Source organism: Epinephelus lanceolatus, chromosome 13 (assembly GCF_041903045.1).
Source record: "Epinephelus lanceolatus isolate andai-2023 chromosome 13, ASM4190304v1, whole genome shotgun sequence".
NCBI lineage: Eukaryota > Metazoa > Chordata > Actinopteri > Perciformes > Serranidae > Epinephelus > Epinephelus lanceolatus.
The window spans coordinates 33293462-33309452 of NC_135746.1; the positions used below are offsets into that span (position 1 = coordinate 33293462).

A 15991-nucleotide genomic window follows, 5' to 3' on the forward strand; every position below is an offset into this window, starting at 1 on the left:
AGGTGTAGGTGGCTGTAACAGACTGAGGGAAGGTAGTAATTACTAACATTAAGAAAAGCCTCCAAGTCTCTTTTAAAGAGGTAATGATGGCTGTAACAGACCCCCACCCACACTGGAGGCAACAAGGTGGAAGACTGAGACTCAGTATCCAGGGTTTCCTTGACGACAGAGATGTTAACTACAGATATAGCCTACGAGAAGGATGGATGACTAAAGGACCAGATGGAGAGTGAAGGGTCGCCTTTCTTTCAGTGGGCTCAGTAAATACTCCAAATTCAACAATATAGCTACCAACAATGTAAAGGTTGTATATATGAGTACAAAAATATCAGTTGTGTTTCTGTTTCATAGGCGCGACTCCGCTGAGTGTTTGGCACTCCTGGAGCAGCTGAGAGTGGGCATAAACCAACCAGTCATTCCAGGAAGTCCCAGCACCGCAGCACAACATTAAACCACTCTCAGCCCAAGTGAGTCCGAGACCCCCTGGCCACCACCCATCCACCCTAACTACCACCCCAATCCACCCTGACCAGAGGATACTGTGATGCTGTTACAGTCTGCTTCTTCTGCGCTGTTGACTTTGGGACGCTCCTCACACACAAACACAAGCACACAGACACAGGAAGCTGTCACCACCTTCTTGCATCTGTGCTCTGAAATCTAGAAAGAGACAGATGGTTCAGACTGAATGAAAAATAATAATTCTGAAAGGTCAAAAGTTTTCAGTCTGTCACACTGAACACAGTATGTTATGTATGTGCAGTCTTTTATATTCTTTCTATTAGCAACAATATCGTAATATTTTATATACAATTCAGAAACCTGACAATGTATGACATCTTAAATAAAATAAATAGTGCTCAATTTATGATTTGGTGTGTTTTGAATTTTGTTGGCCTTAAAGGCATTACTGTAACTTTTAATTGTGTCATTTTGAATAATTTGGTAAATATACAATTTTTCACATATAATTCCAATATTACATACAAAATGGTAAATGTTTTAGATTACCTCAATTTTGTCCAGCTTTATTGTCCTTGTCCCGAGTGTTTGTCTATTTGAGTTCAATGAGAAAAAAAAGTGTCAAATTCCCTCTTCATCAATTACTTCTTCATTGCTGACATAATATGCATCATATTTAACCATAATTTGTGTCCTATCAGTTTATCATAGGGTGATGGACATAACATCTAACGATGTCAACATACAAAGAAGTACAGAGGTACAGTTTTTATGTTGGTTTTACAATTTTAATCTCTTTTATTTTGTTATTTTCATCCCGGAAATTTCGTCACACTCGAGGGGCGTGGTTTTCCAATGCACAGGAGCGTCTCGCGATGCTATTGGCTGAGCGCGAAATTTCAAATGTCGTAGGAACAACTCCTTCAGAGCGGAGGAAAGAAACAAACCTAACGATGCAAGTTATCGAGAGGAATTGATTTGTAAAGCAAACCGAACAGTCTATTGGATATATTGCTCGGGAAAAAAACACCAATTTGGATTTTAAAGAGCCTTTTAAAACTTCATGCGAAATGGATATTGCCACTTATATACAGTAAGTCAACAGTAGCTACTTAAACATTAACGGTAGTCGGTGATAGCGTCATGCTAACGGTTAGCTTTAGCGCTACGAATGTACCATTTAATTGCAACTAATTTATGAATAACACGAGTTTTAGATATTGAGTTGCTTTCCTTTAATTTTAAGTTACGCTATTCCTTTACCCTTTTAGGAGCTTTGAAAGCAGTATGAGCTCCTATACAGGAGACGACCCTCTGGATCAGTGGGACAAGTAAGTAATTTAACTGGTTTACTGGTTTGTAACGTTATTTATCTAATAACAGCCGCTGCCCAAGTATTACGTTGTCATTTCCCCCAGTGGTAGAGAGTAACTACATTTACTCAAGGACTGTAACGGTACTTAAGTTCAGTTTTGTTTCGGTATTCGAGTATTTCCAATTTATGCAACTTTAGAGCTCTATTACATTGCAATTCAGATACAAATTTTACAGTCTTTGATCTGCATGTTAAGTCTGAGGCTGTGCCACATGACGAAGGTAGATAGTATAAGAAAGTATAAGCTGTGTATTCTAAACCTTTCCTCAAACACAGCTGATCTTCCCCATTTAATTCTTTTGTGTGCCTGCTATAGTCATTGTTTCAGATGTAACGTTACAGCTCACCAATTTTGTTGTAGAGATCATTACAGTTTCACCTATCTGGTATTGTAGTCTCAAGTGTAATGGGTACATAATGATGCTCTTGTTTTTCTGTGTCAGTATTCCCTTGCTTTTAACATATACCTTTGTAGTGTCAGCAAGCTGTTGATCCTTTTTTTTTAAATTCAAATATTGTCAGTGTTCCTCTCATCCCAGTATCTTCATTTCTTCCCAGCGATTCTCATTTCCTTGTTAGTACTTAAAAATGCTCTATCTGTCCAGCTTATTTTGTGCATGTACATGTAATTGCACTTGAATAATATGCATGTCCAACAGCTGTGAGAGTACTGACTGCACATTCCCTGTATATTTTCCCAGGTTTGTGAAATACCTGGAGCAAACAGTACCTGCAGATGGTGGCAGCGCAATGTCATTGGTGTTTGAAAGTCTTGTACAGAAGTTTTTGAATATCCAGCAATACGCAAATGACATCAGATATGTGAACTACTGCATCAAATGTGTAAGTCTCACTGAAATATTACGATACAATACAGCAGTCGCACACCTAGAACTGACTTGTTGCACTGATTAAACCTCACATGAGCAATTCTTTTTCTAACTCTGTCTCACAGGCGAGTTATTACTCCGACCCCATTGCACTGTATAGTCTCATCTTCAGTAAGGGCATCGGCACCAGGACTGCTGCCCTCTATGTGGCCTGGGCACAGCAGTTTGAACAGAGGGGGATGAATGAACAGGCTGACGCCGTGTACCAGAAAGCAATGGAAAACCAAGCTCAGCCAGTCGACACTGTTCTCAATGAACACAGGTAACACCCATTTGAATTTATTTATTTACTTACTCCTTCCTTGATGTTTCATAGTTGTTTGAGAGTTTATTATACACTGTCACCAACATACACAACAATAACTTTAATGTACCAAAAAAAAACAAACAACCAAATCTAATCTGCAGGCAGTTTCGAATAAGAACTGGAAACCAGACACCAGTATCAGGTAAGAGCGTATTTGCTTGCTTATTTGTTTATTAAAAAAAGATTTAGCACTTTCCTGTAAGTGCTCTGTATATCATATCAGCTGCTAACTGTTTGATTTAATTTTTTTTTTAAAAGCAGGAGGTCAGACCCCTCTGCAAAACTCCCAATTAACCAATCAGATGTCATCCCACAGAGAGCCTGTAGCTCAAAACAACGTGTGTGTCTTTGAATATCAGTAATAATTATTTAATAACCCTAATATCAGCTTTTGAAATCCATTAATATTTTTTTCCCTCTGTTACAGGCCTCTGTGGATTGCCTACCCAAACCACCTACATATAAAACTACCATTATGTGAGTTTTTGGACTTTTAAATCTGTTTTCTATAAGATGGGCTTATGCTTCTGCTGACCCCATCCCTAGCAGTGCATTGCCTAGCTTCTGTGTTGGACTCCTGCCTGCTTTTTCAAACTGGAGGCATGCCAGCTGCCATTTACTTTATTAAATATGCTGACTATAGCTAAGTACTTCATACAACCCCACTTCAAAAAATCTGATCTATCCCTTTAACTTTATGGCATCTCCCAAGCTGAAGGAATGTGATTTAAAAATAGAAATGTATCCCCACTCTGACATTTTAACTTAGACATTTTATTTTGTAGTAGACCACTTCCAGAAACGGCATTAATTATAATCACATACGAACACTAGGTGATTTTTAGCAGGCGCATTCGATCCTCTTTTCACTCATCTAAGTTTTACATCTTGACTCATTCATTATTTATGTTGTGACTTATTTTGATGAGCTCACATACTTACATCATATAAATATGATACCTGATTGGTCACCAACGTAGCATGTGTACTGTGAGAACTGTAAACTACTTTAGAAACGATCTTGTCTAATGTTTTTCCTTCTCCACAGAGTCTCTCGCTCCGAGACTTCAGGGACGATCCCTTCCAGTCGCCCCAGCGTTGAGACTGTGTCAGAATACATGATGGATGAACTTGTTTCTGAGGGATCTGAATTATGCTTTGAGGAGGTCCGAGCAGAAAAATACTTCCGTAAGCTCCGGGAAAAGCAGGAAAAGGAGCAAAGAGAAATCAGTAAGCTGATGGTTTATACATCCAACTACTCTGGGGAAAAAACAAATCCAAAATACTGAAAAAAAGGTTTTAAGTAAAATTGCACTGGCATGACTCACATGAAGTGTTTTCTTAAGGGCTTTATTGAGCCTGTGTACACCTGGTATAAACATGCCTTTTGGTGATCTAAACACGCCTGTGCATGTGCCTCTAGCTGACCACTTGTGTTCAGATTTTGTTACCGCATATGTCACCTATCCTAGAAGGTAATATTGTTGGCAGTAGCATTTAACACGTCTCCTTCAATATGGCAGAATGGTGGAGGGTCATGCAACACGTTGTCCAACTCAGCATAAAATGGGTAAATAGAGTGTTAATGTCCTGTCACCAGAACAACCACAACGCCCTGCATTAGTGACGTAGTCCTTGTCAGGGATGCAAACTTGTTACACTACAAAAGATATGTGGTCAAATGCATCTCAGACCACCATGGCAAGTGGTTTGAGTGTTGGGATCACAATTTGTTTTTGTGGGTGTTTACATTTGCATGTAGCGCTGTCGGCTTGTGATCAGATCAGACACATGTTAACACCAGGTATAAACGGGACCATGAACTTTATTACAACATCTCTTTTTGGTTTGTTTGAAGTGGAGAAGGCTCGGAGGCAGCAGGAAGAGGACATCTTGAGCATTACATCTATTTTGGCGAGAGTAAACCAGGATCTGGAGGCCTGTGGAGGTGCAACTAGCCAGCCTTCGTCACAGTGGGTGAGACTGCACATTAAAGTGATAACGTTGTTGTTGTAATAGTTTATAATGCTTTCTGCTTCCTGTTTCATCTTCCATTGAAGATACAAATAGTGTTTTTCCATATTGCATCATGCTCTTATGCCGTGTTGGCATAACACAATGCATTTAGTGACTGTGAAACTCCTCTGTTTTCTTTGCTGCAGCTGCCTGCAGTAGAACCAGCCACCACGCTGAACCCTAATCCTACCCAGCAGTCCTTTGGGCGCCCTCAGCCCTCAAACCGTCTGAGCAGCAGGCGCTCTCTTGGCTTGAGATTACACACTGAGCCAACCTTCATCCAAGAAGCGATCACCGTCCCCCAACCTCCTCAGCTGCAGCAGCAGCATAACACCACGGCTGCAGACACAAACACTCCGAGCCCAGAGGTGTCCCTTCATCCCTCCATCCTGGCTGACAGGAGCATTCATTTACCACAATCTGCACTGACTTCAGCGTCCACAGACCGAGCACCTATTGTCCAGGCCTCAATGGTTCAGCAGCCTGCCAGCTTTGAGCAGATGAACCTGTCACTCCACAAACCCGCATGCATCTCTGCTGTGAACACTGATGCTCTCTGCCAGGATAATGGAGCTCAGCCCGGCGGCTCTGAGAGCTGTCGACCTGAGGAGCACAACACAACACATCAGTGAGTAGCTTCTTTTTCTGCTCTAATTATTTGAGAAGCTCCTGTGCATTTGTGCATATGCAAACACAGAAAGAGGTGACTAATGTTTTTAGGCTTGTGAAAGTTTGGTTATACTGTATTATTCTAGAACAAGGTTTTTTTTTAACTGAGGTGAAGGGAGGTTTGTGGAGGGAGAAACTTTTGCAGCTGATTTGTGCCAAATTCATACACCTTCATAGAGCCATAGCTCAAATGTGAACACACAACTTTTTAGATTAAACGTGTCTTGCTGAGAATCATCAGGTTTTTAACTTTTCCTCAGCATCAAGTTAATCCAAACTCCAGTTTTAGGTGAATTATAAAACTGCATACAATTTTACAAAAACTGGCTCAGAAAATGTATGTAATGTGGACAAGTGGACGATACTGTTATGAAAGTTGTCAGCAATGCAACAACACCAGATTAGTGCCTCGCCCAACATAATACAGAAAACTATATTGTGATATTCTAAATTGCTTTTCCAATCATTATTCCTGCTCAGGGATGTGACTCACCGACCAGAGCTCGAGGACAAACTCAACAGTAAGTACACGACTTGTTGATGAGTAAACCCTCCGGCTGTCACTTCTCGTGGATGCTTTCAAACCTTCTCTTTGTGTCTCTCAGTGTCACAGGGAGGCACAGCTAACCTGTCTCACATCACTCCTAACAACTCACTGGGCTATGTTCAGGCCACACCATCAAGGGTGCTGCCGTCACCCACAGTCAACACACGGGAAGCACTGGGTGAGCACGATAGCCTCTTGGCTTTTGGTGATATGTCCTACATCTTCATGCTGAAGGGTTTATTTGTCTTTCCAGCTAGTTAAAGAGGGAGTGAATATGTGTTTGTAACTCTCAATAGCCAGGCACTGTGCTCTACATGACTTCCTCTTTTTGGTTCACTGGATAGTCCGTTTGCATTTCCCACTGTAAGCAAACTGCACCAGGGTTCACTTGCAAATGAACCGAGATCCCCAGTTTTCAAGCGGACCAGGGTCTGCTCATTTGGTCCTCACCAGAGTTCGAATGAGTGTTCACACCACTCCAAAGGCACCAAACTATCCGTGGAAGTGGACCAGGGTTCCTTTAAAGCAGACCAAATAGCACCAGCGTGAATGTGCCCTAAATTTCAGTCATTTCATTCTGCTCACTTGTAATGTTTTTAGCTGCTGTGATCCACAACATCAGCTTTGCATTCCAGGTGTATCAGTGTATCCTACATATCTGAGCCTCCTGTGCTTCAGTCCAACTTTTGGCGATAAAGCACCAAATTCTGTTGCACTAAAATTACAGTGAATAACATAATGTGGTGTATTATCATCTAGACGTGATCATGGACATGTTCCAGGCCCCAACTCTCCTGGAGGATCCGTTCAACAACACATCAGTGCTTAACACCACTGAGAGGGAGGTTGATCTCGACTACCCAAGAAACGGTAAATATGCTCTTGCTGCACCCAAATTAACTTTATTACTTATTGGCAGAGGGTTTGTAGAAATATATGTAAAATGCAAACTTGACATTATTTTTTACAATCACACATCACCCTGCCTGTTTTCCTACAGCTGTCTTCTACTTAACTAATTTCTTCTTTCGTTGATTTTCAAAGGAGGCATCTCCTCTTTGACCAAGCCAACGACCGCAGCACCATTCACCGTCTTCCAGGATGATGACACTGACAAAGAAAATTGCAGGTAAAAATGAATGCCAGGTCACCAGAGAGCCAGCAATACATAAAATGATCATCCTCACATCTTATTTGGAGTTTATATCCAAAGTAGACACACCTACAGTATGTGCTATATGCTTCTCTGTGATTCTCTGATGAAATAAACAACTAGAATTAACATTTTATATGAATAATGTTGCTGTTATTATTTTGTCCCCACTCAGCGCTGCTGCTCCCGCTGCAGTTGAAAAGTCTAAACCAATCAGAGCGCTGGCAGAAATCCCAGTGACTAACAAACCTAATGTGAGTATAAACAAAACTTTAAGACGTTGAGCTTTGAAATCACTTTTAAAGTAGCACGCATGATAAAAGGTTGGTTAGTTTATGTTTGTATTAACTGTGGCACCTGGCTTGACAATCAAAGGACAGCTGGACATTAATTAGCAGAGCAGAGGGACAAAACGAGACCCACTGCCCACTGTGGGCTTCACATATTGTACCCCCTATCCTCCCTGACCAGGACACTCCTCCGGACCTGATACCAGATGAGAGCACCATGTGGGGAGCTCGCTACAACTCCCTTAACTCGCTGGCTGCTTGTCCCAACAGCACCTCAGACTTCGCCATGGCGGCTCAGTGCGTCTCCACTCCGTTCACACACAAGACGTTTTTCAGTGGCACCTTTTATGATGACCAAGGTAACACAACTGGACCCACACACACACTTTCCCCCTGTATTTTGTCTTTTTTATGTCTGACAGAGTCCAGCTTTCAACTGTCCTGCACCATGTGGTCTTACTCTTTTTCGGGAACAAAATTAGTTTCAAACTGATTTATTTTCCTGTTCTCTAGAGATGAACTGTGATGGTGGAGAAGCTGATGACGATGCTTTCATCAGACGTCAGCCAAAAAAACTCAGGTAACCAATCTGTCCCTACTTCCTCAGGTATTCAGGCTACCAGGGGTCTTTAGAAATCTTAAAAGGCCTTAAATGAAAATAAAAGCTGATTGCGTTGTCACTACTGTTGGACTAAGAGTCTCATCCTACTCTCTAATGTGCTATGTGTGAGCTCAGTCCTGCGTGTTCTTTAATGAAGCAATAGGAGAAGATATTCGGTCTCAGTTAATGTAGTTTATTAAGCAGTAAAGGAATAAAATTACAGAGCTCTGGGTCTCAACTTCACGTCCCTGACGAACAACAAAGGTGTGTCAGTTCACGAAGTCTGACCTCCTGTCCTTCCCCTGACCCAGTATATTTGAGCGTAACAGAGTGTCATTGTGCACGCGAGGCGTTGTCCTCTTCTCATTGGCAGTTCCACTTCCTCCTTCACCACACCACGCCCCTGCCTCGTGTTAATCTGACTCCTTCCCGCTGGCGGTGGGGGCGTGGTTCCTGTTTTGAAAGACAAGAGAACAACACAACTCCCTACACGTGCTGTACCTTACTATCTGTTCATCACTTTCTATTCTTTTTACCGTATATGAAACTAATTATCTAAGCATTGCGGTATGTGCTCCTCAGACTTGATGTCTCTTCCTCTCCTGTACTTCTCCACTTCTGCAAAGCAAACACATTCAGATCAGCTGAAATCATCTCAGTATTCTCATTGTTCACACATCTAAAACTTATATAGTGAAACACAACTTATAGTAAAACACATAAAATCATTCTATTCCCAACACTACCTACCTCATGAAGATGTCAGTGATGATTTTTAAAGTTGAATCTATGAAGTTAAGAAAATTTTAAAGGTGATTTTGCATGTTTTTTTATACAGTGGTACATATCAATATTAGAAAAGAAATCCATCTGAATATTATGATTGATTTAAAACATAATGTCCAGTTTGCTTTGCTCTGAAAAAGTTCATTTTGTTTAGTTCTTAAAAAGGAAGCTTGCAGATACACCGGTGTTATAGTTTAGAGAAGTGCATGAATGGTAGAAGTAGTTTGTTAGTGGCTGCGGTCTATTTTTACAGGGTCAGCAACAGAACATATTTTAGCCATCCAAAAAAGTCAATATCAGTTTAAGTGTAAGTTATATTAAGAATATTTTCACAGCTTTACCTTACCATCAGACAGCCCTTTCAGGCAGTGAAGCCGTTAATTGCTTCATTTTCTCCCATCTATGCTCTCATCAAAGCCACCAGACTCCTTTGACAAAAACAGTAATTTTACCTCGCTGAACACAGGAGCTGCTGGTCAACCACCACCTTAATCAGCTAGTTAGTTTGTGTTATTGTGCGACTTTGGTGAATTCAAACTAACCCTTCAAACTCCTGTGTTCAGCGACATTAAATTACTGTTTTTCTCAGTGGACTCTGGCTTTGAAAAGAGCGATGCAACAGCTTCAGTTCCCTGTTGGATATTGCTGTCTGATAGCAGGTACAGGTGGTGAAAATATTCTAAATATAAGTCACAGTTAAAGTGATATCAATTTTTTTGAGGTGGCTAAAACAAGTTTTGCTGCTGCCCCCTGTCTACAGCAGTACATTGCTTAGCTTCCATAGTGGTACTTCTGTCTGCTTCTCTAAACTGGGGACATGCTGACCGACCGTCTACTGTTTGTAATACACTGACCATGGATAAGTACCTCATATAACCCCACTTCAAAAGATTCAAACTGTCCCTGTAAGACCTGGATGTACATAAATACTGCTAATGAATGTTTAAAACTATGGTGATTAAAGTAATGTGTTTACAGTATTACTATTTAAGTGATTAATGGACAACAAGTTCAAACATTTTCCAAATTTCTCCATTGTATGATATGACTGTAAATTTAATATCTTTGGGGGTTTGGACTGTCGTTCGGACAAAGCAGACAATGTGAAGATGCCACTTTGAGATCTGGGACATTTGTGAGGGATGTTTTTCATTATTTATAGACTAAATGTTTAACTGATAATTAAAAAAGTCATAATTGTGGTCCTACACAATATATTAGCCAAGCAAAATATGGAGTATCTTGGTGTTAGATTATTAAAAACGTCAGCTCTGAGTATTTGTGACATGTATATTCTCTATTCCCTCCCTCAGCCCCATCATGGAGCAGAGTCCGCTTGATGAGACAGCCTGCAGTCAGCTTGAGCCATCCTCTGACAGACATGGTACCATCATGGTTAAAGGGCTTGCCACAGCCCAGCAATGCCTGACCACCTCCTCCATTACCATGGTGCTACCTCCCCCTCCTGCTGTCCTGTCCTTCAGAGACCAGACTATATGTCCCACCGACTCCTCCATCCCCAGGACCACAGCACCCAGCTGGGAGGTGTACACGAGCTCTGAGCAGCCTCCCAAACAGGCCTCTCTGCTCTCACAGCCACCAGAGAGTTCAGTCAGACCCAAAAGTGAACCTTTCACAATCATGGAAGATGAAGACAAACCTGCTAGTCCTCAGCGGCTTCAGAAACAAGTCTATGATGTCCCCATGAGCCCGGAGTGCGCTCTTAAACCGGACTGGCTGACTGTCAGAAGCCCTGAGGCCACAGTTGAGCCGGACCTGGACGCCTTCCTAAGTCCTCGTCGGCTCAATAAGAACGCTGTCACCAACAGGACCCTGGACGTCCCCATGAGTCCACAACAGCCGCAACTCTGCGACGATGTGCCCATGAGCCCAGCGCAGCCGCCGAGGGTCAGTGCTGAGGATGAGCCCATGATGAGTCCGGACAGAGGGTTAAGGTCGAGCGCTGATGTGCCCACGAATGCAACAACAGCTGTAGTCCAGCTGATGTCTGATCCCTGGGATGATACACGGATCTCTGATCTGCTGTCATCACTCACCCCGCCTCTCACCTCTCACCCCCGCTGCATCACCTGGCAGTGCAACGTACCCAACATCACCCCAAAGATTACCATCAGCATGGGTAAGGAGGAGGGCTGTGATTATTATTGATTTATGTATTTCTTACTATATTAAATAAATATTTTGGAAAATATACTTATTCCTGCTGAGATTCAGATGAGAAGACTGATTCTATTCAGTAATTCTTGAGCTTCAGTCAGCAGGCCTTTAGCTTAGCTTATCTTAGCATAAAGACTGGAAGCAGGGAGAAACAGCTGGCCAGGTTCTGTCCAAAGATAAAAAATACACCTACCAACTCCTCTTAAACTCACTAACTACCAAGTTGTATCTTGCTTTACTAATTTTTACAAAAACCAGACATATGAAAACACACCAAAAAATATGGCTTTACAGGAGACACAGGTGCTAGACAACCACTGATGAAATAACACTCGACGTAATCAGCATATTTCCCAAAATGCTGAATTACTCCTTTAATAAGTCTATAAGTACTAAGAAATGCTGAAGCACATGACTGCATCATGAAACTTGTCTCTCTTGCCAGTTTGTAAGTTGATCAATTATAGATTTGGTAAAGAAATCTTGTTAAAAGTAAGTCTTTGCTGCATGTCATTTAGTTTAAATCAGTCACTGCTGGTGGCACAGAGCTGTATTGTACCTCTTTATATATATTTATATATATATATATATATTTATATTTATATATATATATATATATATATATATATATATATATATATATATATATATATATATATATATACATAAGTCTGAGAACCACTTTCTTAAATAGTCAGATTATCTGGGTATATTCCAAACATACTAAAGGTGCACTGAACACACAGATGAAGTGAAGAGAGACGTGTGTTGAATTGAAAATATTTATCTGCCGACAGGAAAAGCGTCCCTGCGAGTCGACTGTATCCTCGGAGAAGGTGCTTTTGCCACAGTTTACCAGGCCACTGACCCTGTGACCTCAGAGAGGATGGTGTTAAAGGTAAGATGGTGGTAATTAAAGATCATCACTTCTATGATCTCAGCACTACGTACACATCTTCATGATGCAGTTGCACAGTGTTGAAGAAAAAACAACATTCACACATTTGATGCGCTGAGGTCACAGATGGGGAAGGCCTTGCTTTGCTTTAACTGAGTAATGTAGACTGATTTCTAAAAGTAAAAGTCTTTGGGAGTGGATAGATGGAATTGTTCAGGTGGCTCTTGATTTTTGGGATTTGCCTGCCACTGTCACCTGTGTATGAACACTGCAGTTTCACAGTGAGAACAGTTTTTTCTGAAAACAATAACAGGATATGAATTTTATTTTTTTCTAGGTTTATGTATCTTTCTCTCTTCTTATTGTCACTGCAGGTTCAGAAGCCAGCCAATCCCTGGGAGTTTTACATCAACACACAGCTGGACGCTCGACTCCAACCCACCATCCGTCATCTCTACAGCAATATCCGCTCAGCTCACCTGTTCCGCAACGGGAGTGTGCTGCTCGGTGAGCTTCACAACTACGGCACTTTACTGGTACGTTCACGCCGATGTTTTGTCACCACTGCAGAGAATCTCTGGAGGATTCCCTCACTTGTTGCAGTAACATGATTGGGACATAAATACCATCTCATTGATAATCTTGAAACTTTGACTCCGCTTTCAGAATGCAGTTAACATCTATAAAACCCTGAGTGACAAAGTGATGCCTCAGCCTCTCGTCATGTACTTCACCATCTGTATCCTGCACATGGTGGAGCAGCTGCATGACATCCACATCATTCACGCCGACATCAAACCTGACAACTTCATGCTAGGAGAAAGGTGACGATCAATAACCACTATTCTACCATTTAAACCAGTCTGATTTTCACAGAAGAGCTGTACAGCTCAGTAACAGCAGGACAGGAAGCAGCAGGTTTGGGTCATCGTTGTCATCATTACTACTGCCGTTGTGTTTCAGGTTCTTGGAGAACAAGTGTTTTGAGTCAGAGAACGTGGACCACGGCCTCGTCCTCATCGATCTCGGGCAGAGCATCAACATGGAGCTTTTCCCAGAGGGCACTGCTTTCACCGCCAGGTGTAGGACGTCGGGCTTCCAGTGCACTGAGATGCTCAGTGGGAAACCCTGGAACTATCAGGTGAGGACATACAGGATCTATTCCTGTAACTAAACTGCAGAATTATTTGTTCACTTAAAACAAGTGTTTTCTTTAGTAACATTTTATATTGATACATTATATATCGATTTTATATTGATAGACTTTAAGCAGGTTTCTTTAAAGGTCTAACTTTATCTTTTGTTCTGTATTTTTCCCACATGTGTGTGTGCTTTTAGACTGATTACTTTGGAATAGCAGGGACCGTCTACTGCATGCTGTTTGGGACGTACATGCAGGTCACAAATGAAGGCGGTGTGTGGAAGACAAACGGTGTATTCAGAAGGTAATTCCTCCAAATGGCATTTCATGTCCCCAGTCCAGATTGTATGGTTTCTTTATGGCAGAGCATTTACATATTGATTGAAGATGAAATAAAAACAACTACTCCATGGAGAGGAAGGAACTGTAAATAATCTGAGTAGCAGGTTGCAGAAAAAAATGCCAATCATAAACTGTATCAAAAACAGGGTTTGATTTAATGAAAATCTTAAGGAATGTAACTATGAAGTTTCAGAAGGAAACTTTTCTAGGGAAATAACTTTATGTCATATTCACTGAAACTTTCAATATATCCTGAAAATAACACACCAGACAGATATTCTGTGAAAAATCAGGTTCCTCTTGCACCTCCTAGTGCTCCTAATGGAAAGATTTTTGTCAGCGTTCTTCCTCTGTTTTCTTTTCTTTCTTTTTTTTTTTTTTTTTTGCCACATATGTTGGTTTCGGCAAAGGGGGGGATGGGCTGGGTTGTTTTGTTTTTTTTTGTTTGTTTGTTTGTTTTTTGCTGGTGGTTGTTTCTCAACTATTGCGTTTGCAAAGCCCCTCCTAAAGCCAGGCACTGAAGACATTGAGCTTGACAGACCAATGATTAACACCACGTTTAAGCCCCATTTCCACCAAACATTTTCGGTATGGTACCTTTTGGAACCAAAAGTAACCTTTCAGACATGGTACCTAGACCCTAGCGTTTCCACCGCAAACAGTACTCTTAACTATGGGCGGGGTTGTTGCCACTCACTGTTCCGTCCAGCACTCACTGTATTTCCTCATCACCCGTGACACAGATGGAAGTCTGCGCCTAGATTATCGTCCACAGAACAAGGCTGCACGCCGACATTTTCAGAACAAAATAAAACAGGCTGCAGTGAGAGTCTCCCTCCATTCGATATTCAAAAATAGCAGGTTTTTACATTCATTTCTTCTCAGGTAAGCTCAGGGGTTTAGTGTTGCCGGAGCCCACAGGAATGCACCGCGACGCTAGTATATGCAGTTCACATAATGCAGTCAAAATTATTATACATAAACACTTGAAGTTGTTTTTGTTAAGATATGGTGGATTCTTGCAAATGCCATTAGGAGCACGAGGAGGAGCCAAAGGAAAATTATGTTTTTATATAATATCTGTCTCATGTATGACTGTTAGGGTGTACTGACAGTCTCAGCACATATGACAAAAAGTTATGTTTATTAGAAGAAGAAAAAAATCCTGATTTTGGTATAAAATTGATTTATCTTAAATCCTGGTTTGAGAGATTAATCACAGTGAAGTGGAATAAATAATCATAATAGCATCATGGAGCTTTAAGTTGTATCTCCAGTGTGTTAACACAACGTACTAAGATTTTCTCTCTGTGTCTGCTCCACAGGAACCCCCACAGCGACCTGTGGCAGGAGTTCTTCCACACTCTGCTGAACGTGCCGGACTGCAGCTCCCTGCCGAGCCTCCGGAGCCTCCGCTGCAAGCTAACATCGGCCCTGCAGCAGAACTACAGCAGCAAACTGCCCACTCTCAAGAGCCGCTTGGTGGTGCTGTTGCTGGAGAGCAGAAAGGCAGCTCGGAGATGACGACGACGCCCGAGAGCCTGAGGCAGATCTGCTTTCCTTCACCTCGCAGTTAAATTAAACATTTTAAAGATGTGGTTAAACATCACTGGAGGAGGATTTGATCATCTGGTCAGAATTTTGTACATATAAAAAAAAGTAAATATATTTTAGTTGCTTTTTCATTGGTTTGATTTATCTGCTTTCAAATTGATTTACTTTTGACCATTTGGAGAATAAAGTGTGTGTAAAAGTAGATGAGATGGTGGAGTGTATTCTGCACGAGTTATTATGTGATTGCACAGGTTTTTCAGATGGAAATTTTTTTTGTTTTGCTGTTTACTTGTTATTTTTTTATTCGACTTTATTTGTTTGAGCCATTCGAGGCCTCCACAACATGCTAATTCTGTTTTTGTCAGATTTTTTTTCTCAGTATTTATCAGTCATTTTGTTCTTTAAACAGGGATGTTATGTGTACACTTTATGTAAAAATGAAACTGAGCAGATGATTTTGGGTTTTGTTTTGTCTCTTTCACTAAAGTGGTCTGCACAGTGTCACTTTTGACACAACCATCAGATGGCATTAAAGTCATACATTTTTAAATCCTGCACCCAGGAGCTTTAAAGCTGCACTAATCAATATATTTCTTCTCTACACTGGATCAAATGATTGTGCGTCATGTGAACAGAGGTGTTCTCATCACCAACTCTGCAGCTCTCCGGAGCCATTTTGCCTAATTTCATCCCTAGTTTAGGTTTTTGTCACAATTCCTGGTTCAGTTTCAGTGGAGAGAGACTCATTACTACTTGGATCACGTTTTTTTTTATCCAGTTTT

The 15991-nt window shown here is 41.2% G+C and overlaps 1 protein-coding gene across 3 annotated transcripts; it reads left to right on the plus strand.

Moving 5' to 3' along the window:
- The first annotated feature begins 1375 nt into the window (after positions 1 to 1375).
- bub1 (BUB1 mitotic checkpoint serine/threonine kinase) lies at positions 1376 to 15759 on the plus strand. 3 transcript variants are annotated; one of them, XM_033647987.2, is made up of 24 exons: positions 1376 to 1555; positions 1734 to 1793; positions 2539 to 2680; positions 2793 to 2989; positions 3136 to 3176; positions 3293 to 3372; positions 3462 to 3511; positions 4083 to 4264; positions 4893 to 5011; positions 5197 to 5678; positions 6200 to 6240; positions 6325 to 6444; positions 7026 to 7136; positions 7311 to 7395; positions 7595 to 7673; positions 7891 to 8068; positions 8223 to 8289; positions 10410 to 11236; positions 12072 to 12172; positions 12547 to 12708; positions 12839 to 12996; positions 13136 to 13313; positions 13511 to 13617; positions 14981 to 15759. In XM_033647987.2, the coding sequence occupies exons 1-24, from the start codon at positions 1533 to 1535 to the stop codon at positions 15177 to 15179; spliced, it is 3789 nt and encodes a 1262-aa protein (XP_033503878.2). In that variant the 5' UTR covers positions 1376 to 1532; the 3' UTR covers positions 15180 to 15759. The 3 variants fall into 3 exon arrangements, with proteins under 3 accessions (XP_033503878.2, XP_033503880.2, XP_033503881.2); XM_033647989.2 differs by having other exon boundaries at positions 3296 to 3372; XM_033647990.2 differs by lacking the exon at positions 6325 to 6444.
- The last annotated feature ends 232 nt before the right edge of the window (positions 15760 to 15991 follow it).

Excerpts from the sequence above, each read along its gene's own strand:
- bub1 (XM_033647987.2), top strand. The coding sequence starts at position 1,533 with ATGGATATTGCCACTTATATACA. Across the intron at positions 2,990-3,135 it reads ACTGTTCTCAATGAACACAG|GCAGTTTCGAATAAGAACTG; the intron begins GTAACACCCATT and ends TCTAATCTGCAG. Across the intron at positions 5,679-6,199 it reads GAGCACAACACAACACATCA|GGATGTGACTCACCGACCAG; the intron begins GTGAGTAGCTTC and ends ATTCCTGCTCAG.